Source organism: Eptesicus fuscus, chromosome 21 (assembly GCF_027574615.1).
Source record: "Eptesicus fuscus isolate TK198812 chromosome 21, DD_ASM_mEF_20220401, whole genome shotgun sequence".
In the NCBI taxonomy this organism is placed as follows: Eukaryota; Metazoa; Chordata; class Mammalia; order Chiroptera; family Vespertilionidae; genus Eptesicus; species Eptesicus fuscus.
In genome coordinates, this window is record NC_072493.1 from 21,331,196 (window position 1) to 21,357,121 (window position 25,926).

At 44.3% G+C, this 25,926-nt stretch overlaps 2 protein-coding genes across 4 annotated transcripts in view; both read right to left on the minus strand.

Moving 5' to 3' along the window:
- LSM14A (LSM14A mRNA processing body assembly factor) overlaps nt 1-25,926 on the minus strand; it is a 64,342-nt gene that overhangs the window by 35,773 nt on the left and 2,643 nt on the right. For all 3 annotated transcript variants that reach the window (XM_054711341.1, XM_028143042.2, XM_008139789.3), the window contains exons 2-3: nt 10,967-11,130; nt 1,477-1,606 (exon numbers count right to left, since the gene is read on the minus strand). In XM_054711341.1, the coding sequence (XP_054567316.1) occupies nt 1,477-1,606; nt 10,967-11,130 (294 nt within the window). The remainder of the gene's footprint in view (nt 1-1,476; nt 1,607-10,966; nt 11,131-25,926) is intronic.
- LOC103284678 (cytochrome c oxidase assembly protein COX20, mitochondrial-like) lies at nt 19,633-25,726 on the minus strand. The gene is made up of 2 exons (XM_054711031.1): nt 25,626-25,726; nt 19,633-20,589 (listed from the first exon to the last, which is right to left on the minus strand). Exons 1-2 carry the CDS (start codon nt 25,724-25,726, stop codon nt 20,181-20,183), a joined length of 510 nt encoding a protein of 169 aa, XP_054567006.1. The 3' UTR covers nt 19,633-20,180.

Consider the following 25,926-nt stretch of genomic DNA (forward strand, 5'->3'; position numbering starts at 1 on the left):
CTTCCGTACCTTCCCCATTCCATATTTTTAGATGCCTTCTCCACACCACTTCCCAACAACATCAACATACTACTAATTTTCCCTACCCCATTATACATACAAGTTGGTTTCAAAATTGCCTGGCCGGTGTTGCTCAGTGATTGAGTGCAGACCTATGAACCAGGAAGTCACAGTTTGATTCCTGATTCCTAGTCAGAGTATATGCCTGGGTTGCAGGCTCGATCCCTAGTGGGGGATGTGCAGGAGGCAGCCAATCAATGATTCTTTCTCATCACTCATATTTCTGTCTCTCCCTCCCTTCCTCTCTGAAATTAACAAAAATATATTTTAAAAAATAGTTTCAAAATTAACACCAATACCACTACCAATTACAAACCCCAAGTCAAAATTTTTTAATAGTTCTACTTACTATCATATATCCCACTAAGAGTGTAAAAGTTACTTGAATTAAATACTTTTTTTCTGTGTGGCTATTGTTATTGATTTGATATATACTTAATACCAGTTGTTTCAGCTTATATTCATTCAATTTTGGGATTCAGCTTTGTCCCTATCCTTTTTTATTTTGTGAGTAAGTCAAACATTTACATACTTGAAAAGTTACAATTATATAAAAAATAAATTAATTTTAACAAAACTCATTAGCATACTAAGACATAAAAACAAAACAAAAAAAACTCAACACCAAGTTGATCTGATTACATTTAGCTTTTGCACACAATGAATGGCCTTTGTCCTTGTAAGTAGAACTGTTTGTTATTAGCCCAGCCCTCCTACACATTTTCTGTATAGTGTCATATTTCTAAAACATTGTTATTATAAACAAAGCACCAAGTCCCCCAAATATGCTATATGTGAGCATCTTCCATAGGTGATGGGATAATCACCCACATTCAACGTAACATAAATACTCCTTTATGGCATTAATATTCCCTAATCACAATGTCATTACCTCCAATCCCTTTTTGAAAATCTATTCTATTGAAAAAATATTTATTTTAAATGTATATATCTTATGTAAACTTAAAATAACATTCAATGAAATCTGATCATTGGATATATCCAGGTTTTTTGTGTTTTTTAAAAGTGACTCTTAAGAGATGACCATTTTATTTATTGATTTTAAAGAGGGAAGAAGGGCGGGAGGGAGAAAAGGTGAGAGAGGGAATGGGAGAAGTGGAGAAGGAGAGACGGAAAGAGAGAAAGAGAAATATCGATGTTGTTGTTTCTCTTATTTATGCATTCATTGGTTGATTCTTGTATGTGCCCTGACTGGACCACAACCTTGGCAGATTGAGATGACATTCTAACCAACTGAGCTACCTGGCCAGGGCCAAGAAATGACCATTTTAGAACCACTGGTCAATGAGGACATTAAATAAAGCCTTTAAAATACAGTAACAGGCTACAAAAAGAATACCAAACAAGATGTCTAAAAACATGTGGTTATAAAAAGAAAAAAAAAGAAAAACGTACCAACACCAACAGCACCAAATTGCTGCCCGACTAATGAACTTGGACTGAACTGACTGTATGTCGACATCCTGCCAAAAGGTCCATAGGAACCCACTGACTGGAATGAAGAAGTAGATGAGCCTAGTGAAGACTGAAGAAAAATCATGGGTTATTTTTTTCAAGCTCTAAACAACATACTATAATGGAAAGAAATTTGAATATTTACACTCTTAAGAAAACGATTAAATTATAACTACTAGACACAACAGCAATTATAATCTTACAATATGCATTTAACATTAGAACAGTTCAATAATCTGATTTCACTATTTGTGTATCTAGCTGACCCTTGAACAACACAGGTTTGAACTGTGAGGGTCCACTTATATGTGAATTTTTTTCAATATAGTCAACTCTCAACAATTGGAGAGGGTCCACTGTATGTGTTGTTCTACACCATTTTATATAAAGGACTTGAGTATCCACGGATTTTGGTATCTATAGAAGATCCTGGAACCAATACCCTACACAATCCAAGAAACAACTATGGCTAAGTTTTGGGGAGTCGAAAGTTACATGTAGCCCTAGGTAGATGGTTCAGTTGGCTGGAGTATCATCCTGTACACTAACCATGTCAAACTCAAAGGCTAACACGGGCCAAATAAATGAGGCATGTGGCCTGTGGGTCATGAGTTTGACATGCTTGCTGTACACCAAAAGGTTGCAGGTTCGATTCGCGGTAGGGAGATGTATGGGAGGCAACTGATTGATGATGTTTCTCTCTCTCTCTCCCCCTTCCTCTCTCTAAAATCAATGAAAAAAGAAAAAAAAAGAAAATCAATGAAAAAAGAAAACAACATATCCTCAGATGAGGATTAAAAAAAAAAAGTATCTTTCGCCGAGTAGAAGTTAAAAAGAAAACACACATGGATGTTTTACTGTGTGAGGGTTGGCACCCCCAAATTCTGTGTTGTTCAAGGGCTATATGTGCTAATTTTATACTCATTGATATATACTTTTTTTTCTACAATAAACTCCTTCTTTGAGTAAAGAGTTTTATAGCAGATTTAGGAAAGAACTGAAGAAAAGTTACTTGGCTATCAAGTAAAATAACTTTGCCTAAAGGGAAAAAACATGAAAAGTCATACTTGGTTATACTAAGTTTTAAATCCATGTTGACAAATAAGACATCTCACTTTTGAATTTACTCTTGTTTTCTATCATAAGAGGTGCACTATTAAATTTACAGGAAAGAGGTAGAAAAACAAAGTATTCCACACAAAAATTTACATTTTAAATATAGTTATCAAGTTAAAGAAAAAATTAAAAAAACATTAAGTTACTAAACCTGAAATATAATTAAATATGTAGATACACAAACTTTTATAATATGAATTTATCTTAATATAAAATATCCTATCTAATAAAGAGGGACTATACTAATTGACCCTCACGCCATCACAAAGATGGTGGCGCCCACAGCCAGTAAGGAGGGAATATGCTAAATGATGCCCCGCCCTCAAAGATGGCAGTGCCCACAGTCAATAAGGAGGTAATATGCTAATTGACTGCCACTCCTTCAAAGATGGCGATGCCCACAGCCACAAGATGGCGGCACCCAGTCCCCGCTGCCCTGCCGGGGTGCCTGCCTCTGGAGTCCCCCAGTCCCCTCAGCCGCCCAGGGCCGGCCCGAGGTGCAGGCAAGCCTCGGATGGCAGCTACCCAGCCGCCCAGGGCCAGCCTGAGGCACAGGCAAGCCTTGGATGTTGGCTGCCCAGCCAAAGCCTGAGGCACAGGCAAGCCTCAGATGTCAGCTTCCCAGCCGCCCAGGGCCGGCCCAAGGTGCAGGCAAGCCTCGAATGTCAGCTGCCCAGCTGAAGCCCAGGGCCATCTGAGGCTCAGGTAACCAGGGCTGGCCAAGGCTTGTGCTGCCGGCAGAGGCAGCAGCAGAGGTGTGATGGGGGCGTCGCCTTCCCCTGATCGGAGGGACCCTCCCTTCCACTGCATGAATTTTCATGCACTGGACCTCTAGTTTCATAATATAAATAGGAAGTGTAATAACAACTACTGGCATATAAGCTCACTGATGGTAGGACTTTGTTGGTGTATTCACTGCTAATACCAGACATATGGCAGGTGCTCAATAAATACTACTGAAAGAATGAATTAAAAGTTCAAAAGTTGCCCTGGCTTGTTTGGCTTGGTGGACAGAGCGCCGGCCTACGGACTGAAGGGTCCCAGGTTCGATTCTGGTCAAGGGCACATGCCTGGGTTGTGGGCTCAGTCCCCAGTGAGGGGCATGCAAGAGGCAGCCAATCAATGATTCTCTCTCATCAATGATGTTTCTATATCTCTCTTCCTTCCTCTGAAAGCAATAAAAATATATTAAAAAAAAAAAAAGTTCAAAAGTTGCCCGACCAGTGTTGCTCAGTGGTGGAACATCAACCTATGAATTAGGAGGTCATGGTTCTATTTCTGGACAGGGCATATGGCTGGGTTGCAGGCTCGATCCCCAGTAGGGGGCATGCAGGAGGCAGCCGGTGGACGATTCTCTCTTATCATTGATGTTTCTATTTATCTTTCCCTTCCTCTCTCTGAAATAAAAAGAAAAAAAGAAAAAAATAAAGATCCAATTCAATACCATTTGATTTGAATTCTCTTTGATTTTTCTCATTCCATAAGGCTGATTACTTAAATAACTGGTTCCCAGGAGAATTACCAAAAGCTAGCTAGCTAGCTACCTACCTACCTACCAAAAGCTATCTATCTATCTATCTATCTATCTATCTATCTATCTATCTATCTATCTACCTACCTACCTACCTACCTATCTATCTATCTACCTACTATCTATCTATCTATCTATCTATCTATCTATCTATCTATCTATCTTCCTACCTACCTATCTACCTACCTACCTATCTATTTATCTATCTACCTACCTATCTATCTATCTATCTATCTATCTATCTATCTATCTACCTATCTATCTACCTACCTATCTATCTATCTATCTATCTATCTATCTATCTATCTACCTATCTATCTATCTACCTACCTACCTACCTATCTATCTATCTATCTACCTATCTATCTACCTACCTACCTACCTACCAAAAGCTAGCTATCTATCTATCTATCTATCTATCTATCTATCTATCTATCTACCTACCTACCTATCTACCTACCTACCTACCTACCTATCTATCTACCTACCTACCTACCTACCTACCTACCTATCTATCTATCTATCTACCTACCTACCTACCTACCTACCTACCTACCTATCTATCTATCTATCTATCTACCTACCTACCTACCTACCTACCTATCTATCTATCTATCTATCTACCTACCTACCTACCTACCTATCTATCTACCTATCTACCTATCTATCTATCTACCTACCTACCTACCTACCTACCTACCTACCTACCAAAAGCTAGCTAGCTATCCATCCATCCATCCATCCATCCATCCATCCATCTTACCTAATAATAGACAAACATGTAAATTGACGGTACTTTCACTACACCCATAGCCAATCAGAGTGAGAATGCAAATTAACCCCAAAATGATGGTGGTTAATTTGCATACATAGGTGCCCAGTGCCTGTGTCCCAGGAACATCCTGGCACCCAGGTCACTGTGAGGTAAGACGGCATGGGCCCAGAGTAGCCTGGGAAGGACCTGAGCCAGGGGGCTCCTGGGCAGGGCCAAGCCTGCAATCAGAATGAGGGGGCAGGAGCGGAGCCTGCGACTGATCGCAGGGAGCTGGGGTCCTATGTATGCTCCTGCCCAAAGCCGAAAGGGAGGCTTTCAGCCTTGGGCAGGAGCGGACCCCCAGCTCCCTGAGATTGATGGCAGGCTCCGCTCCTGCCCAAGGGCGAACCTGCTATCAATCGCAGGGAGCTGGGGGTCCCCTGCCCAAGGGGCAGAGCCTGCAATCACAGGGAGCCTGGTGTCCCCTGCCCAAGGCCGAAATCCTCTTCCAGAGGCTTTCAGGCTGGGCAGGAGCGGAGCCTGTGGGTCCTCTGCCCAAGGCGGAAAGCCTCGGCCAGAAGATTTCAGTCTGGGCAGGCCTGGACAGGGGCAGAGCCTGCGATTAAAGGGAGCTGGGGCTCCCCTGCCCTGGGCAGGAGCTGGAGGTGCCCTGCCCAAGGCAGGCCTGGGCAGGGGCGGAGCCGGCGATCAGAGGGAGCTGGAGGGCCCCTGCTCGCGATTGATGTGAACTACAGAGGAAACACCTTTTCTGACTGCACATTGGCTAAGTTTCCTGTATGCCACTGGTAATATTCTTAGTAACTTGGGTAATAAGAATCCAAAAAGGTGATCTGGGGTTTTTCCACCACACTTCTGGAGAAAAAAACGAAGGTCCGCAGCTGGAGGGCTAAGAAATGTCATATCCTGCCCTAGCCAGTTTGAGTCAGTGGATAATGCCTCGGCCTGCCAACAGCAGGGTCTGGGTTCGATTCTGATCAAGGGCATGTACCTACGTTGCAGGCTCCTCCCTGGCCGGGGCCCAGATCAGGGATCATGCAGGAGGCAACCAATCAAAGTGTTCCTCTCACTTTGATGTTTCTCTCTGTCTTTCCCTTTCTCTTCCACATTCTCTAAAAGTCAATGGAAACATATCCTCAGGTGAGGATAAAAAAAATAATAAAGAAAGAAATGCATATCTTATGAAAGACACATCTTGAAAATGCCTAAAAGAAAGTTGTCATTTTTTCTTGGTGAAGGGACTGGAGTCCGTGTTGATGAAAACACCTTGGTGGCTGTGGACGGGGGCTGTTGCCTTCCCCTGATCAGCCCGGTTGCCTCCCACAAAGGGAGGTCAGACTGCGGCTTAGGCCGCAGTAGGACATCCATCCCCTGAGGGCTCCCAGTATGTGAGAGGGGGCAGGTTGGGCTGAGGGACCCCCCCACCCCCAGTGCACGAATTTCATGCACCAGGCCCCTAGTCTATCTATAAAAGCCTAAATGCAAATTGTCCCTGTGTGAGTTTTACTGGGAGACCAATCAATCAATCGCTATGACATGTGCTAACTACCAGGGTGTGGCTCGAACAAAGGAAGGCCCAGATTGGCCCTAATCGCCGGCCAGGCCTAGGGACCCTACCCATGCACAAATTTTGTGCCACTGGGCCCCTAGTATCCTATAGTGTAAAGATGTAATATGCAAATTAACCCTCATGCCCTCATAAGATGGCTGCCTATGAGCAGGCTGGCAGGGGGGTTAGTGAGGGATGACCAAACGACTGAACAAGAAGTCTGCGTGGGGCGACCAGGTCGGCAGGGGTGTTAGTAAGAAATGACCAGACCAGCAGGAGGGCAGTTGGGGGGGGGCAGTTAGGGGCAACCAGGCCAGCAGAGGGGCAACCAGGCCAGTGGGGGGGGGGGGGCAGTAAGAGGAGACCAGGCCAGTGCGGAGGGGGCAGTTAAGGGTGACTAGGCCGGCGGGGGGGCGGCGCAGTTAGGAGTGACGTTTGGCAGGGAAGGGGCAATTGGGGGTGATCTGGCTGGCAGCAGGGGGCAGTTAGAGGCAATCAGGCCAGCAAAGGGGGTAGGACAGTTAGGGGTGACCAGGCAGGCAGGCAGGTAGGCAGGTGAGCGATTAGGAGCCAGTGGTCCTGGATTGTGAGAGGGATGGCCAATGGCCGTTTAGGCCCAATCCCTGGGATCGGGCCTAAACCGGCAAGTGAGACATCCCCCGAGGGATCCCGGATTGGAGAGGGTGTAGGCTGGGCTGAGGGGACCCCCCCATAAATTTCGTGCACCAGGTCTCTAGTGTACATATAAAATAGACTAGAGGCCCAGTGCATGATTGAATCATGCATGTGTAGGGTCCCCTACACGCTTTCGCTTTGGATCACGGGGGAGCTGGGTGCCTGTCCGCTGGTGCCTGAGCGGACAGGCACCCAGCTCCCATGCTTTTGCTTTTGATCGCTGGTGCACCAGGCCTTTCAGAAGCCTCTAGCGCGGCGGAGGCTTCTGAAAGGCCTGGTGCACCAGCGGACAGGCACCCAGCTCCCCCGCTTTTGATGGTCTGCGGTGGGACGTGAGCTCGCTGTCCCAGAGGCCCCTTCTGTGCCGCAGCACAGCCATGGCGCAGACGCTGAGCTCGAGCCGCCGCTGGCGACGCGAGCTCAGCGTCCCGCTGGCCCAATCGGCCACCCTGGCCACCCCGAGTCCCACCCCCCCCGCGCCTCCTGGCCAATTGTGGGCATAGCGAAGGTACGGTCAATTTGCATATTTGTCTATTATTATGTAGGATACCACCACTCTTTGGTGTAGGCCAAATAAACTAATTGCTAAAATTCTGCTGCACACCAAAAAGTATATTATATTCTTTGCCCATTTGACAAAAAACAAATAGGTATAATTATCATTCATTCACATCAAATGGCTATAGCTGTGTTGGCTGTTGTCATTCTTTTATTTGGCAATCTAAGGGAAAAGAGGTCAGTGCCCCTGAGTAAATAGTCTGGTATTTGAAGTTTTAACAATTCTTGTGGCACACCAATTGAAAATTGCTGGTGTAGGCAGCTATTTCTATTAGAATGTGTCTCTTCTCCCTCCATTTAAGAAGTCAGATTATCTCAGGATTCCTTCAGACTTACTTCCTCAAACTTAAGACTTAAAAAGGAGTGGATAATCAACAATGTAATCTAAAAATCAAAATAAACAAACAAAAAAATCTAATGAACAAAATAAACTGATGAATAAAATAGAATCAAGATGCATGGTAATATGAAATAACAGACTGAGGAATCTCAGAGGGAAGGGGGTAGAGGGACCAGGAGAAAATAATCAAAGATCCTATATGCATACTAGACGCCCAATGCATGATATTTGTGCACTCGGGGGGCGGGGGGGGGGGGGGGGGGGGTTGGGGGAGGTTCCCTCAGCCTAGCCTGCGCCCTTTTGAAGTCCAGAAGCCTTCTGGGAGAGGGCCTAAGCTGTCAGTCAGCTATCCTTAGCGCTGCCGCAGACGCAGGAGAGGCTCCTGCCACCGCCCCAGCTGTCAGCCCGGCTTGTGGCTGAGCAGCGCGCCCCCTGTGGGAGCACACTGACCACCCAGGGGCAGCTGCACGTTGAGCCTGTGCCCCCTGGTGGTCAGTGTGCATTATAGCGACTGGTTGTTCCTGGTTGTTCTGCCATTAGAGTCAATTTGTATATTACCCTTTTATTATATAGGATATGCTTTACCTATGGACACAGACAATAGGGTGGTGAAGGCGTGGGGTTGGGGGGGGGGAACTGGGTGGAGGTGGGCAATGGGGGGAAAAAAGGGGACACCAATAATACTCTCAACAATAAAGAAAAAAAAAGGAGAGGATAGATGAGAGTAAAGAATTTCTCTAGGCCGAAACCTGTTTGGCTCAGTGGATAGAGCGTTGGCCTGTGGACTCAAGGGTCCCAGGTTCGATTCCGGTCAAGGGCATGTACCTTGGTTGCAGGCACATCCCCAGCAGGGGGTGTGCAGGAGGCAGCTGATCGATGTTTCTAACTCTCTCTCCCTCTCTCTTCCTCTCTGTAAAAAATCAATAAAATATATTTAAAAAAAAAAAAAGAATTTCTCTAGTTTATGTTACAAGAATAAAATTTACCATTTCTTATTAAAAAGCTTGTCTTATATTCAAGAAAAATGAGTGGTAAATAAATGTTAAAAGGTCCCTTTTCTTTTTTTCTGTTTTAATTTTATATTAGAAGATTCCTGAGGCACTTTCTTTTAATAACTAGAAGACAAATTGTGTATAGTACGTACGTTAAGAATCTGATTTGTGGGAAACTAAGATTTTTATCAATTATAGCATAAAAAAAGTAAAGTTAATTTAAAAGTATTACATTGATAAATGAATAAGCATCTTTTAGCGCAAATGACCAAAGACTTTTTTTTAAACCCGGGGTTTTATTTTATTTATTTACTTTTTAATTCTAACCCGAGGATATTTTTCCATTGATTTTTAGAGAGAGTGGAAAGAAGGGGGAGAGACAAAGAGAGAGAAGCACATCGACTGGTAGAGGTAGAAGGTACGTGCCCTTGACCGGAATCAAACTTGAGACCCTTCAGTCAGCAGGCTGAGGGTCTATCCACTGAGCCAAACCAGCTAGGGCCAAACAAAGACTTCTAATAAGAAAAAAGGTTAAGAAATAAATAAATTCAGGAGGAAAATCAAGGGTCCATGAGGTTTTAATCAGCTATGGCCTCAAGTAAAAATATTCTTACAGGGACCTGCTTTCTCTATTATAGCTGACCGTTTCTATATGCTCCCAATTAAAATGTAAAATAAAAACAGGTACTGTAATAGACATCCTCTTTAATCCATAATTAAAATTTTTTAGATATCATATGTGCTTCTGTTTTTAATAAAATACACAATTAAAAAATATATTTAAAAATTAAAAATATATTTAAAATTGTGGCTCTATCCCAATCTCACTTGATTTCAGAGAGGAAGGGAGAGATAGAAACATCAATGATGAAAGAGAATCATTCATCAGCTTCCTCCTATATGCCACCTACTGGGAACCGAACCTGCAACCCAAGCATGTGCCCTTAACTGGAATTGAACCTGAGACACCAGTCTGCAAGCCGATGTTCTATCCATTGAACCAAACTGGCTAAGGCTAAAATACACAATTTTTTACTACTCTCAATGAAAATACTTAGTCTTTTTTAATACCTTATTTAGGGAATTGAACATGTCTGTATGTTAAAATTTTTAATGTTTGGCTCTCTCTTTTTTAAAAAAATCGTCCAAGGACACATTTTAAAAAAAATTAATTTGAGAAAGAGAGCGAGAGCGCGCGCGAGAGAGAAACACTGATCAGTTGCCTTTTGTATGTGCCCTGACCAAGACGCTCCAACCAACCGAGCCACTTGGCCAGTGCTATGTTTGGCTATCTTATATAACGTTGCATGCATATTATATAACGTATAATGTGATTTTACTCCTCTCCCTCCAAACTAATATTACCTAAGAGTAGCCATCACCATCTTGGTTTTTAATATGAATCACATGAGAATTAATATATTGGCACAGATCCTGGATTCCAGAGCCAACTGCCTGGGTTTGTTTAAATTGTGGCTCTATCCCAATCTCACTTGTAAAAACCGAGAATAATTATAATAACAAGCTCAGAGGGTGGTGTGAGGATTGACTTTTATGTATAGTGGTTTGAATAGTGCTTCTCATATAATTAGATCTCGATAAACATTTTAACTGATGTTGAAATTAGAAAATATTTTACGATAAAAATAAATTCATTAGCTATTTCAGACTTTATTTAGTTTCTTATGATCTAGAGAGAAAAACCTAAATGAAACATTATCCAGGTATTTTAGGTATCTAGGGAAATAGAAAATGGTAAGCTATATATGGGCATTCAATTGAGAAACAAACAAACAAACAAACAAACAAAATCCTGAAAACCCAGGAAAGGCAAGAGCCAAGCTAGCCATGTGCATCAAGTTTATTTGAACGCCAAGACAAACTTATTATCAGTTACCTGAACGATAGCTGGGTCCTGAGGCAAAGAACATTGTGGTTTTGGCGGCTCACAAACAGTGAGGTCTTTAATATCACTTCCGCGGAATATAATGTATTCAAAGACTTCATCTCGAGGTGGTATTGGACGATCTGTTGGTCTGTCTTCTGTACCAAAGGACCGAACTGGTAAAAAAACAGAAGATATGAGATATGTGCCTACTCATCATATTCAGGTAGTACCTCTTATAAGTGTACTGTTCCAAGTTTTAAGCAGCAGTTCTTAAATGTCACCCATGAGAAAGTACTCATTAATTTATAGCTAAATAATTTTTTTAAAAGAGGAAAATAAAGTGAGTTTTGCCTAGAGCTAAATGTATTCAATTTAAACAAAGACTATATTACAAGATTGTGCTCTTCCTAGATTTTTATTTATTTACTAGAGGCCCAATGCACGAAATTTGTGGAAGAGTAGGCCTCCCTTCCCCTGGCTGCTGGCAGTCCCAGCTTCTGGTCTAATTAGCATATTATGCTTTTATTATTATAGATTAGAGGCCCGGTGCACCACATTTGTGCATTGGGGTGGGGGGTGGGGTCCCTCAGCCTGGCCTGCACCCTCTCGCAGTCCGGGGCCCCTCAGGGGATGTCCACCTACCGGCTTAGGCCCACGCCCCGTGGACATCCTCCGAGGGGTCCTTAGCATTGCTACGGAGGCGGGCACCCGCTACCACCGCTGTGCTTGCCAGCCATAAGCCCAGCTTCTGGCTTCGTGGCGCCTCCCCGTGGGAGTGCACTGACCACCAGAGGGCAGCTCCTGCATTGAGCATCTGCCCCCTGGTGGTTAGTGCATGTCATAGTGACTGGTCATTCCGCCATTTGGTCTATTTGCATATTAGCCTTTTATTATATAGAATATCTTTGGTACTTGTGGTGAGAGGCAGTGTTGATTTATTTTTTGTTTACTTATTTTCATTGTTTGATCTATGTTTAAGGTCCTCATTCAGCAAAATAAAAAATTGGAAACCTATGTGATATTTCCTGTGTGTGTGGTGTGGTCAGAGGAAGTGGGGATGGGGAGGAGAAGGCAGTGCGTGAAGATTTTACAGAGTCCACAAAATCCAAAAGTTCTGAAAATGCATGCATCCATATAGAAGTTTCAAATAAGAAAGTTTGAAAGATCACATATTATCCATTTAAAGAGCATCCTAGAGGAAGTAACTCAACATTGTGCCAAGTTTTGAACGTAAGCATTTTTTTCTACAGAATTGATCCAAAGCTAGACTGAAGATGAATGTTATTTCAGTTTAAATAATGCCTTTTTTTAATCCTAAAAGTTCTTTCTAGTACTTATGAGATTTCCAGACAAGATGGTGGCATAGGTGTAGGTTTACAGAAGAATATCCCTCCCTTAAACTAATAAAAATGTTAAAAGTATCCCCAGGCCAGGAAATGATCTCAAACTCATACCATGAAATTTTGTTAGGAATCATTCAGATGCTGAATGAATTACTCTGAACTGAAGAGGAATCACAGAAACCGTATGTAGCATGTCCTTAGAAAGTTTTACTGGTACCCACCAACTTGGTGGTGAGGACAGGGACACAGATGTGGAAAAGAAGTTGAAATTCCCTTTCTCCTGGTTGCCAAACAGTACTGTATCAGGGCAGGAGTAAGTAGCAACGTTTTACATTTTATCCTTTATCCAAAAGGAAGGCTAAAGAGTTAGAAAAAGCAGGACTACTAAGAAAATTACAACTAAATTAATCTCCCTCCTAACCTCAGGACCACCACCACCACCACCACACAATGTATAATGTCCCAGCCCTCCAAAGTAATAGATTAGCTCATCCTGAAGCAGAGGAGGGGAAAAGTCAAAGCCCTTCCTTCCTCTACAAAATCATAGAGAAGCTCCATAGCTTCCCAAGGACTAATAATAACCACATATTCAAAAGATAGATTAATTGCTTTATATTCTAAAAAAAAAAAAAAAAAAAAAAATCAAATTTACACCTTAAAAAACTAGAAAAAATCCCCACACAAATAAACCCCAAATCCAGCAAAGTAAATAACACAGATAAGAGCAACAACAACAAAACAGAAAAATAATCAACAAAACCAAAAGTTGGTTTTCTGAAAAGATCAACAAAATATAGAAACCTTAGATATAGTGACTAAGGATAAAGGTGAGAAGATGCAAATAACTAAAATCAGAAATGAGAACAAGGATACTAACTACTACCAGTCTTACGGAAATTAAAAGGCTTATAAGTAATCGTATGCCAAAACAAACTAGATAATTTAGATGAAACAGAAAAATTCCTAATTACCAAAATGATTCAAGAGAAAAAACCAAAAAATCTCAACAGACCTACAAGAGATTGGACAAGTAATCGAAAACCTCCAAAGAACCAGAACCAGATGGTTTTACTGGTGAATTTTATCAAACATTAAAAAAAAAGAATTAAGATCAATCCTATTCAAACTCCTCCAAAAAAAGAAAAAACAACGCATTCTAAGAGGCCAACATTATTAGCCTGACACCAAAAGTCAGACAGAGACCATAAGAAAACTACATATTCAAAAGATAGATTATGAATCTCTCTTATGAATATACGAACACAAAAATTCTCAAAAAAAAAAACCAAAACACCAGCAAACTAATCCTACAGTACATTTAGAAAATTATATACCTTGACCAATTGGGATTTTATCCTAAGAATGCAAGGGTGGTTCAACAAACCAGTATAATATACCACATTAATAGACTGAAAGGGGGAGTCCCACACAATCATCTTAATAGATTAAGAAGAGAAACATTTGACAAAATCTAACACAATTTCACGATAAGAACACTTAGTTAACTTGGAATAGAAGGGAACTTTTTTAACATGAAGGACATATATGAAAAACCCACAGCTAACATATTCAATGATGAAAGACCGAAAGCTTTCCCCTAAGATCAGAAACAAGACAAGGATGCCCACTTTCTTTCTTATATATTTTTATTGATTTCAGAGAGGAAGAGAGAGGGAGAGATAAAAACATCAATGATGGCAGGGAATCATTGATTGGCTGCCTCCTGCACACCACACACTGGGGTGTAGAGGGCCACCTGGGAAGGCACATGGGCATTTCTTTAATTATCATCAGCTGAACTGATAGGCAGAGCCACGCCCTGGGAACATGCTTCCCCAATGAGGCTGGACATGTTGTCAGCTTGGCCTTCACATCAGCCCAGGTGTCGACAGGGGCGGGTCTAGATATGTAAATCCAGTCAAGCACCAGGAATGCTAGGGCCTACTTAAGAATGCAAATAAGCTCCTTTGATCCTAAGTTTTGGTGATACTTCCTGGTATTTGGGGGTATAAAATAAATGTGCTGCATGGGCTCGTCATCGCTGCCTTTCCTCAGAGAATGGCGTCCCACCTGGCTCCCAGCTTGCTTCTATTTCTGCATCTTGTTCTCTTTCTTTCTTTTATTTCTTAATCCCCAGCTCCTCCACTCAGCAACTGGACCCGTTGCTTTTCCGTGCTGGACGCAGAAAAGAGAGAAACACCCCTCACTGGGGATTGAGACCGCAACCCAGGCATCGAACCTGCAACCCTTCAGTCTGCAGGTGGACGCTCTATCCACTGAGCCAAGCAGGCCAGGGCAAGGATGCCCACTTTCGCTGCTGATATTCAACAATGTATCAGAAGTCCTAGCCAGCACAACCAGGCAAGAGAAATAATAGGTATCCAAATTGGAAAGGAAGAAGTAAAACTATCTCTTTTTGAAGATGACAGGATTTCATGTATAGGAAAGACATGAAATTCATTTTAAAAAATCTACAGGAGCTAATAAATAAATTTAGCAATGTTACAACACCAACACACAAAAATTGATTGTGTTTACACATAGCAACAATGATCAATCCGAAAAAGAAATTTAAAAAATAATTCCACTTATAACAGTATTCAAAAAATAAAATATCTAGGAATAAATTTAACTAAGGAAGTGAAATACTTGCACACAAACAATTACAACACCTTGCTGAAATAAACACTTAAATGGAAAATCATGTTATTGAACTTGAAGACTTAAAATTATGATGCTTTCTAAAATTATCTACAGATTTAGTGCAATCTCTATCAAAATTGCAATGGACTTCTTTTTTCTTTTTCTTTTCTTCAGAAATTGAAAACCAATCCTCAATTCAAATGTAACTTCAAGGGAGCCTGAAGAGTCAAAGAACCTTGAAAAAGTTAGAGGACCCATACTTCCAGATTTCAAAACTTTCTATAAAGCTACAATAGTCAAAACAGTGTGGTACTGGCATAAGATAGACATACAGATTTATGGAATGGAGTCCAGAAATAAACCCAAACATCTATGGCTAACTGATTTTATTTTTTTAAAATATATTTTATTGATTTTTTACAGAGAGGAAGGGAGAGGGATAGAGAGCCAGAAACATCAATGAGAGAGAAACATCCATCAGCTGCCTCCTGCACACCCCCCACTGGGAATGTGCCCGCAACCAAGGTACGTGCCCTTGACCGGAATCGAACCTGGGACCTTTCAGTCCGAAGGCCGACGCTCTAGCCACTGAGCCAAACAAACCGGTTTTAGACAAGGGTCCAAGATCACCCAAAAGGGAAAGAATAGTCTCTTCAAAAACAGGTTCTGGGACACCTGGATGACCACATACGAAAGAATGAATTTGGAACCTACCTTACTCCACATATAAAAACTAGAGGCCCGGTGCACAAAATTCATGCATTGGTGGGATCCCTAGGCTTGGCTGGCGATTAGGGCCAGGCTGATTGGGGCCGGGCTGATTGGGGCACGAAGGCCCCAGCGGGGTCGGGAGAGGAGGCGATGGTTGCCAAGCTGGGCGTGGAAGGAACGGACGCCGCCATCGTCGGCGCCCTACCACTGTGCAGTTCCCCGCCTCCACCCCCCACTCCTTCCCTCACTGCCACAGCGAGAGGGTGGCAGGCCAACTGGGGCCTGCCGACCCGGGGGAGGACCAGAGCATGGAAAGTTGGCTGCAGGCCCCAAGGGAGCCAGCCTTCGGCCCCCCTGGGAAAGGGGCCATGTCCGCAGCCACCAACCCCCAATTTCCTGACCCAGCTCAGGGCCTGCCAGCCAGAGGGAGGAGCCGTGGGAGGTTGGCCGGCTGGGGGAGGTTGGTTGTGGAAGCGCACTGACCACCAGGGGGCAGCTCCTGCATTGGGTGTCTGCCCCTGGTGGTCAGTGTGCATCATAGTGACCGGTTGTTCAGTTGTAATGGTTGCTTAGGCTTTTATATATACAGACTAGAGGCCCTGTGCATAAAAATTCATGCACTGGAGGGGGGTCCCTCAGCCCAGCTTGCCCCATCTCAAGTCCGGGAACCCTCAAGGGTGGGTGGCGACCCGGTGATCAGGGGAAGGCGACGCCCCCATCACACCTCTGCTATTGCCACTGCCGGCAGCGCAAGCCTTGGCCGGCCTTGGTTACCTGAGCCTCAGGCGGCCCTGGGCAGCTGGGCAGCCACCATCTGAGGCTTGCCTGTGCCTCAGGCCAGCCCTGGGTGGCTAGGGGGCTGAGGGGACTCTGGAGGCAGGCGCGCGGAGCGGCCGGACCCGCCTGAGAGTGAGCCCAGCCATGCCGTGTGCCTGCCGCCCTGGCGGGGCTGAGGGGTCTGGGCACCGCCATCTTGTGGCTGTGGGTGCCTCCATCTTTGAGGGTGTGGCAGTCAGTTAGCATATTCCTTCCTTATTGTTTGTGGGTGCTGCCATCTTTGTGAGGGTGTGACAGTCAATTAGCATATCCTCTCTTTATTAGCTAGGGTTATCTCAGCCCGGCCAGTGTGGCTCAGCGGTTGAGCGTCAACCTATGAACCAGGAAGTCATGGTTTGATTCCCAGTCAGGGTACATGCCAGGGTTGTGGGCTTGATCCACAGTAGGTGTTCAGGAGGCAGCCAATCAATGATTCTCTCTCATCATTGATGTTTATTTTCCTCTCCCTTCCTCACTGAAATCAATAAAAAGATATTTTTAAAAATTAGCTCAAAGTGGGCGTGATATTGTGAAATAAGACACACATATATTTTGGTCTTTGTCTCCAGCTCCTTGCTAGAGTTCCTAAAACTTTTGTAGTTTCCAAAGAAATAAAGATAATAAGAGTGTGAATCTTGTTCTAATACTTGGTCTTTGACACAGAGCTCCTAAATCTCTTGGAATTTCCTGGATGACAGGCACATCTTTTGCTCTAATGAGAAGACTCTTCGTGGGCTCCTAGATAGCTTCCGGAAAGAGGCTGGTTACCAGATTAGCAGCTTGGAACTTTCAACCTCACTTCCCATCCTCTGGGAAGGAGAGAGGGACTGAAGATTGAGTTGATAACTAATCATGTCTACGTGATGAAGCCTCCACAAAAATCCCCTAACTACAGGATTTGGAGAGCTTCCAGGGTGGTGAACATGTGGAGGTGCTGGGAGGGTAGGAAAGTCATGAAAGCTCTGCACTCCTTCCCACCCCTCTTGCCTTATGCACCTCTTCCATCCAGCTGTTCCTGAGTTGCACCCTATTATAATAAACTGATAATGTAATAAGGAAACTGTTGTTCTGAGTTCTATGAACTATTCTAGCAAATGACCAAACCAAGGAGGGAGTCATGGGACCCTTAATTTATAGCTAGTTGGTTAGAAGTATAGGTCCCTTCTGTACTGGCATGTGAAGTAGGTGGCAGGGGTGGAACAGTTGTGGGGCTAAGTGCTTAATCTGTGAAATCTGATACTTTAGAATTGAATTGAACTGTAGGTGTCCAGGGAGTTGGAGAATTGGTTGATGTGGGTAAAACTACCATACATTTTGTGGTAAGATGTACTAAAAGTAAATTGGTAAATAGAGAAGAAACACAGTTTATTTTCTTTTAGTGGGTTCAAGAACTTAAAGCTAAGAACCAAAACTATAAAATGATTACAAGAAAGCATAGGAATAAGTCTTTATGACCTGGAATTTGACAACAAATTCTTAAGATTTTACACTACAAACATGAGCAACAAAGGAAATAAATATACCGGACTTCATAAAAATTAAAACTTCCTGTACATCAGAGAACAATATAGAAAATGTTAAAAAACAAGAATGTTGAAATGAATTTGCAAGCCACATATAAGGGTTTAATAACCAGAATGTATAAAGAATTCTTAACAACAAAAAGGCAAACAACCCAATTAAAAGTGTACAGACACTTCTCATAAAAAGATATACAAACAGCCAAGTTCATGAAAAGATGTTTAATCTTTTGGTCAATATGGAAATGCAAATCAAAACCATAATAAAATACCACTTCACTACTAAGATGGTTTTAATAAAAACAGAAAATAACAAATACTGGCAAGGATGTGGAGAAATAGGAATGCAGCTGCTCTGGTAATCAGCTTGGTGGTCCTCAAAAAATTAAACATAGAATTACCAAATGACTCAACAATTTCTCTCATATACTGTATATGAAAACCTATGTCCACAAAGAACCTTCACATGAATGTTTAAAGCAGTATCCTATATAATAAAGAGCTAATATGCAAATAGGCGTCAAGCCCTCATTTCATCACGCCCTCACTGCTCAGACACTCAACACTGGGGAGAGAGGCAAGGGGACCAGCCAGGAACAAATGAGCTTGCGAGAGAGGAATGGGAACCAGCCAGGCTGTGGCCAGGGAGAGGGACAAGCTGCCCACCCCGTGGTCCTGGGTGCCAGCGGCTGCGGCCTGGGCAAAGCCACCTGTCCATGGTCCCCTGCAGCTACGAGCCAGCAGTCCCGGATTGTGAGAGGAAGTCGGACATCCCCTGAGGGGTCCCGGATTGGAGAGGGTGCAGGCCAGGCTGAGGGAACCCCCGTGCATGAATTTTGTGCACTGGACCTCTAGTCTATACTGTAATGGCCATAATGACCTAACAACCGGTCGCTATGATGCCCACTGTGGCCAGCGAACTGGCCCAATCAGGGGGTGGGGCCATCGGCCAACCTCGCCCCCCCCCCCCCTTGCTGGCCTGCCCAATTGAACTCCCCCACTCTGATCAAGAGCAGGCCTGCCGGCCAAATGCCCCCTCTTCCCCCCTGGCCAGCCGCACCTCCGATAAGCCCGCCCCACCACGATAGGCCCACAGACCCTCCCCACGACCAGCCCACCCCTGATCACACCCCCCACCCCAATAGTGGGTGGGACTGGGCGGCCAACCTCCTGCAGTCCCTTCCCCTGGCCGCCCACCCTTGATCACACCCAATAGGGGGCGGGGCTGGCCAGCCAACCTCCTAAAGCCCCTCCCCCAATAGGGGGCGGGGCTGGCCAGCCAACCTCCTAAAGCCCCTCCCCCCGGCCGGCCATGTTCCCAATGGGCCCCCACCACCCTGACTGGCCTCTAGCTCCCCCCCACCCCAGACAGCACCGCCCCTGATCACCACCCCACCTCAATAGGGGCAGGGCTGGCTGGCCAACCTCCTGCAGCCACCCCTGGCCACCACATCCCCGATGGGCCCCCACCATCCTGATTGGCCCGTAGCCAGTCCCCCAAGCCGGCCCCACCCCTGATCACCCCCCCACCCCATTCGGGGGCAGGGCTGGCCGGCCCATCACCCACAGCCCCTCCCCATGGCCGGCCCTGTCCCCAATCGGCTCCCCAACCCCAATCAAGGGTGGGGCCTGCCGGTCAATCACCTACAGCCCCTTCTCCCAGCCGGCCTGCCCCTGATGGAGGCCCTGATCAGAGCCCTGATCTGGGCAGGCTGGACGGCCAACCTCCCGCCATCTCCTCCTCCCGCCAGGCCCAGCCCCGATCCGCCCTGATTGGGGCCGAGCTGGCTGGACCCTACCCATGCACAATTTCGTACACTGAGCCTCTAGTTACTCATAATAGCCTAAAGTTGGAAACAACCAAAACTTCCACCAACAAATGAGTGATAAACAAATTGCTGTTTTTTAAAAAAAATATTTACACACACACACACACACACACACCTCTACCAGTGATATTTCCATGTGGAAATAATATTTTCTTCACGCTTCCTTGCAGTCATCTGGGAAAGACCCTTATTTATATTTCTTCCTTCCTTCCTTTCTTTCTTTTTTTTACAACATACATATACTTCATTTACTTGATTGAACGCATTCTTATGGTACATATGATGTTTCACATAGTTGATCTCTACTTTGTTCACACTGACTTCAGTGAGTGTATTTGGGTTTCTATGCTCAAAACTCCACTCAATTGCTGTTGTGGCCGTTGGTTTGCTTTCTTTTAGGACCAAGGTGGGTACTTTCACATAAAATCTTACTTTTAATTCCTTCTCTGGCGATTCTTTTCTGGATTCTTAGGTTTGCATAATTATACCTACAATAGAACCAGCATCGTATAGTCACCAAGATAAATCCTCCTACTCCAACACCACATAATCTTTTAATTCTACTATCTAATAAAAAATGTCCAAGGCCAGCTACAACAGATCCTAATGAACTACGTAATACCAAGTCTTGTGCACAGGAAATATTCTCGACATCTAAAATTTCTAGGAACTTAAAGGACTTCCTCTTCCCATGTTCACCAAGCTCTGGCAGGTGGCCACAGGGACAAAGCAGGTGGCAACAGGGATAAGTCAGTGCCTCCAGCTCCACCCTGCCCCCACCAAGGGACACTGCCTGTAGAACCCCTATATTTCTTTTCACCCAGAGTCATCTCCCATACTTACAGATTTGAGACCTTGCTCAGTTAATTAGCTCCTCTCATTTGCAACTTCACTTGCTTCCTTCATACAAGATTCTTCCCCCTTAATTACTAATACATGTAGATTTACTCGGACATATCTTTTCCTCAACCATGGGAATTTCAGACTGTGTAAGAGAATAATTACTAGTGATAATTAAGAATTCAGGGAGAGAGGCATGAAGAGAGAATTGTAAAACAAATTAAAAAAACATGTAAAAATTTAGATGGTGATACAATAACAAAATTAATAATGTAAAAACACATTTAGAAGAATCTCTATGAAATTGTAGGTAAGAAAGATCTTGAAACATTTCTATAAATCATAGAATGGCAGAAGAAAAGTGATCTATACTCATTATTACCCATCTGAGAGAACACAATATCCTTAATACTGTCTTCATTTATCACACTGTCTTTTTTTATATATATATTTTATTGATTTTTTACAGAGAGGAAGGGAGAGGGACAGAAAGCTAGAAACATCGATGAGAGAGAAACATCGACCAGCTGCCTCCCGCACACCCCCTACTGTAGGGGATGTGCCCACAACCAAGGTACATGCCCTTGACCGGAATCGAACCTGGGACCTTTCAGTCCGCAGGCCGACGCTCTATCCACTGAGCCAAACCGGTTTTGGCTATCACACTGTCTTTTTCTATGAAATATTAAGTTATTCCACTATGCATTTTCTGACCAAGGAAAATTTTCAGAAATAATAACCCTTCATGTGATCAACAAATAGTTAATTTGCCATATATAATGAAGGAAAAGATATCGAAACAGTAAGAAAAGCTGATAAGCACACACAGAAAAGAGATGATAAAATGAGAACATGGGTGCACCTAACACTTCCTATCTAGGAATCAGGGAATGCTTTGCAGGAGAAATAATGTTCAAGCAAAATCCAAAAGGATAAACCTGATTCCCTCCTGATTCATTCCTAATTTGGTTGATAGAAACCACTATATACACTACTGCCCAATTCTTCTCTGTTCCTTGTCCAATTTTTAAAGAAATATATTTTTATTGATTTCAGAGAGGAAGAGAGGGGGGAGAGAGATAGAAACATCAATGATGAGAGAAAATAATTTGATTGGCTGCCTCCTGCATGCCTCCTACTGGGGACCAAGCTTGCAACACGGGCATGTGCCCTGACCAGGAATTAAACTGTGACCTTCTGGTTCATAGGTCAATGCTCAACCACTGAGCAACACCAGCCAGGCTTGTCCAGTCAATTTTTAAAAGTCCAACCCAGGACTGCGGGGTGGGCGGCTTGTCCCTCTCCTGGACCACAGGCGCAGGCGCAGCCATTGGTGCCCAGGACCTCAGGGCGGGCAGCATGGCCCTCTCCCGGGCTGCAGGTGCAGCCGCAGCTGCTGGCACCTGGGACTGTGGGGTGTGCGGCTTGTCCCTCTCCTGAGCCTCATAGCTGCTGGTGCTCGGGACCGCAGGGCAGGCAGCTTTGTTCCTCTCCTGGGCCACAGCCCCTGCCACTGGCGCCCAGGACCATGGGGGTGGGCGGATTGTCCTTCTCCCAGGCCACAGCTTGGCTGGTCCCATTCCTCTCTTGCAAGCTCATTTGTGCCTGGCTAGTCCCCATTCCTCTCTGTGAGCTCATTTGTGCCTGGCTGGTCCCCATTCCTCTCTCCTCAGTGTTGAATGTCTGATCCGTTAAGGTGTGATGACCATTTGCATATTTGCTCTTTATTATATGGGAGGATTATATAGGATGAGGGATGTAGAATAATTAGAACTCTCATATACTAATAACTGGAACAAAAACTAGTAAAAAACTACTCTGGAAAACTACTTGGCATTACCTAATAAAGACACATATTCCTCATGATGCTGCAATTCAAAGAATATAACCTCAAGAAAATTACATAAATGTACATCAATACACTTAAACACAATGTTCATAAAGGCATTCATTGTTCATAGTAGCCAAAAAACCTGTAAGCAATTTAATCAATTGCAGAATATCCAAAACTGCAGAATAGATAAACCTGTGTTATTTATGATACAACCAGAGGCCTGATGCACGAAGATTCGTGCAAGAGGGCCTTCCTTCCCCTGGCTGCCAGCACTGCCTTCACTCCGGCCCAGAGCCACCTTTCCACCTTCCCATGCTGCCCAGAGGAATGTGGAACACCTGCGTCGTCACCATGGCAACGACACAAGCTTCCCGCTGCCAGCCGCTAGGTGCCTGTGTATGCAAATTAACCCACCATCTTTGTTGGGTTAATTTGCATACTCACCCCTGATTGGCTGGTGGGCGTCACGAAAGTATGGTCAATTCTCATCTTTCTCTTTTATTAGTGTAGATCAGTGATGGGCAACCTTTGAGCTTGGTGTGTCAAACTTCGCCAAAAAACTGAGCATAGCTCGGGTAGTGTGTCACTTTGAGGAAAAAACATTATTTCGCAAATGTTTCATCCTCAGGAGCACCAAATGTTTCATCCTCGGCATGTGGCCGCCTCAGTGGCCACGTGTCATAGGTTCACTATCACTGGTGTAGATACTATGTCACAACAAAACCCAAAATGAGAAACAGGGTGAGCAAAAGTAGGTTTACAGTTGTGAGCATGTGAAACCTAAGTATATTCTTTTTTAAAATATATTTTTATTGATTTCAGAGAGGAAGGAAGAGGGAGAAAGAAACATCAATGATGAAAGAGAATCATTGATTGGTTGCCTCCTGCACACCCCCAACTGGGGATGGAGTCCAAAACTCCGGGCATGTGCCCTTGACCAGAATCGAACCTGGGCCTCTTCGGTCCACAGGCCGACACTCTACCCACTGAGCCAAATCAGCTAAGGCCACAAGTTTATTCCTGTATTTATTTTTTATTCTTGTACTAGAGGCCTAGTGTACGAATTTGTGCACCAGTGGGGTCCCTTGGCCTGGCCTGTGGGATTGGGCCGGAACCGGCTCTCCAACATCCTCCGAGGGGTCCCAAGAGGGCACAGGCCAGGCTGAGGGACCTCTCACCGGTGCACGATTGGGGCTGGGGAGGGATAAGGGAGGTTGGCCAGCTGGGGAGGGACTGCAGGAGGGCTTCAGGACCTGTCTGGCCCATCTTGCTCAGTCCTGATCGGCCAGACCCCAGCAGCAAGCTAACCCACTGGTCAGAGCGTCTTCCCCCTGGTGGTCAGTGCACGTCACAGTGAGCAGTTGAGCGGCCTTAGCATGTCGTTAGCATATTACACTTTGATTGGTTGAATGGATGACTGGACACTTAGCATATTAGGCTTTTATTATATAGGATTATATATTTTCCCATATCAATAACTCTAAACCTACTTTTACAACCCCTTCTTTATATACAAGATGATTCCATGTATATAAGGTTAAAAAATGGTCAAAACTAAACTCTATTATTTAGGGATATAAACTTCTCAGATAAAACTATAAATGTCAGAATAACATTTTTAAAATATATATTTTATTGATTTTTTACAGAGAGGAAGAGAGAGGGATAGAGAGTTAGAAACATCGATGAGAGAGAAACATTCATCAGCTGCCTCCTGCACACTCCCCACTGGGAATGTGCCTGCAACCAAGGTACATGCCCTTGACCGGAATCGAACCTGGGACCTTTCAATCCGCAGGCTGACGCTCTATCCACTGAGCCAAACTGGTTTCAGCCAGAATAACATTTATATCTAGCTTAAGAGGGTGGTAGTCATGATGGGAAGATGCAGGGTGTGGAAGTCTTCTCAGATGTCTGTTTTGCCCTGGGTGGTATTTACAAGGTTCTCTGTTTAAAAATACTGCCCTGTTGGGACCTGCATACAGAATGCTGTATCATGTTCCTAGAAAGAAATCTAAGGAATGGCTACCACATTGCAACCTGCAGTGGTGACAACACCTGCAAAGAATGGGACCTTCGACAGCGGCGTTGCATCTATACCACCCATGCTCATCAAAACTCAGTGACTGGCCCTAACTGGTTTGGCTCAGCGGATAGAGCTTCAGCCTGTGGACTGAAGGGTGTCAGGTTCGACTGCAGTCAAGGGCATGTACCTTGGTTGCTGGCACATCCCCAGTAGGGGGTGTGCAGGAGGCAGTTGATCGATGTTTCTAACTCTCTATCCCTCTCCCTTACTCTCCGTAACAAAACAAAAAAAAATCAATGAAATATATTTTATTAGTAAAACAAACAAACAAACAAAACACAAACAAACTTAGTGACTGGTGTCAAGTTTGAGCCTATCCATGGGAATTTCTTGCTCACTGGTGCCTATACGTAATAACACACCCAAGATCTGGACCCATCCAAGCTGGTTCTCACTGAAGACTTTGGCTGCCCATGAAGGCAAAGTGATGGGCCTCATTTCTTCTAATGGGCAGCTTATAGCCACTTGCTCATATGACAGGACCTTCAAGCTCTGGGTGGCTGAATAGGCACGGCCATAGAAAAAGGACTCAAATCTCAAGCTCCCCCTTAAGAGCCATTTTGTTCTATCATGTTTGCGGCCAATTACCATGTATAGACCCTCAGTAGTAGATTGGATTTCTATGTCAGCCCCTACTTCAAGCAGGCAGCCCAGTTCCTGGGTGCTGGTGAAACCCTTTCATGCTTGAATTTTAATTTCATCTTCAAGCCCTGCCAGTAACTCTGTAAACAATTGTTTTTATTAATCTTTTGTTTGAACACCCTGTTGCCTTCCTCACAGCACTCAGGATTGTGGCTAGCTCCATTTTTAATTCTTGAAACTTGGCTTTCTATTTCATGGTACATGCTTCAGGACTACATGTGACCCAGGGAGCAAGGTGGCTGGACTGCAGTCTGGGAGCCCTCGAATAAAAGAGGCACATCTCACCACATACTGGTTAAATAATGCCTGACAGAGCGAGAACCTTTCCTCTGCCTTGAGAATGGGAGGTGAGGTAGACCCTTAGCGATGCTCAGAGTTATGCATACTCATCCTGTTGACTTCACTTGGAATGGTAGCTGCAGCAGGGAGCTTCAGGAAGCTCAGAACTGAACATTGTCTTGTTGGAAAATGTCTCCCATTTTTCTTTGAAGTTTGGCATCTTCATGTTACCCCAAAGCTAGACCATTGTGTTGAGATTCAATGAAATTTTTAGAAAGTTAAAAAAACTAAAAAAACAAAACAAAAACTGCCCAGCCTATTTGGCTCAGTGGCTGAGCATCCACCTATAAACCAGGAGGTCACAGTTTGGATCTTGGTCAGGGCACATGTGAGGTTATGGGCTCAATCCCAGTGTGCAGCACACAG

Bases quoted from the DNA above. Each gene is read 5' to 3' on its own strand.
- LOC103284678 (XM_054711031.1), bottom strand. From the start codon at position 25,726: ATGAAGATGCCAAACTTCAAAGAAAAATGGGAGACATTTTCCAACAAG. The intron at 20,590-25,625 runs GTGAAGTCAACA...TGGTGGGGGCAG, and splicing joins TGCTGCAGCTACCATTCCAA to GGTGGAGCTGGAGGCACTGA.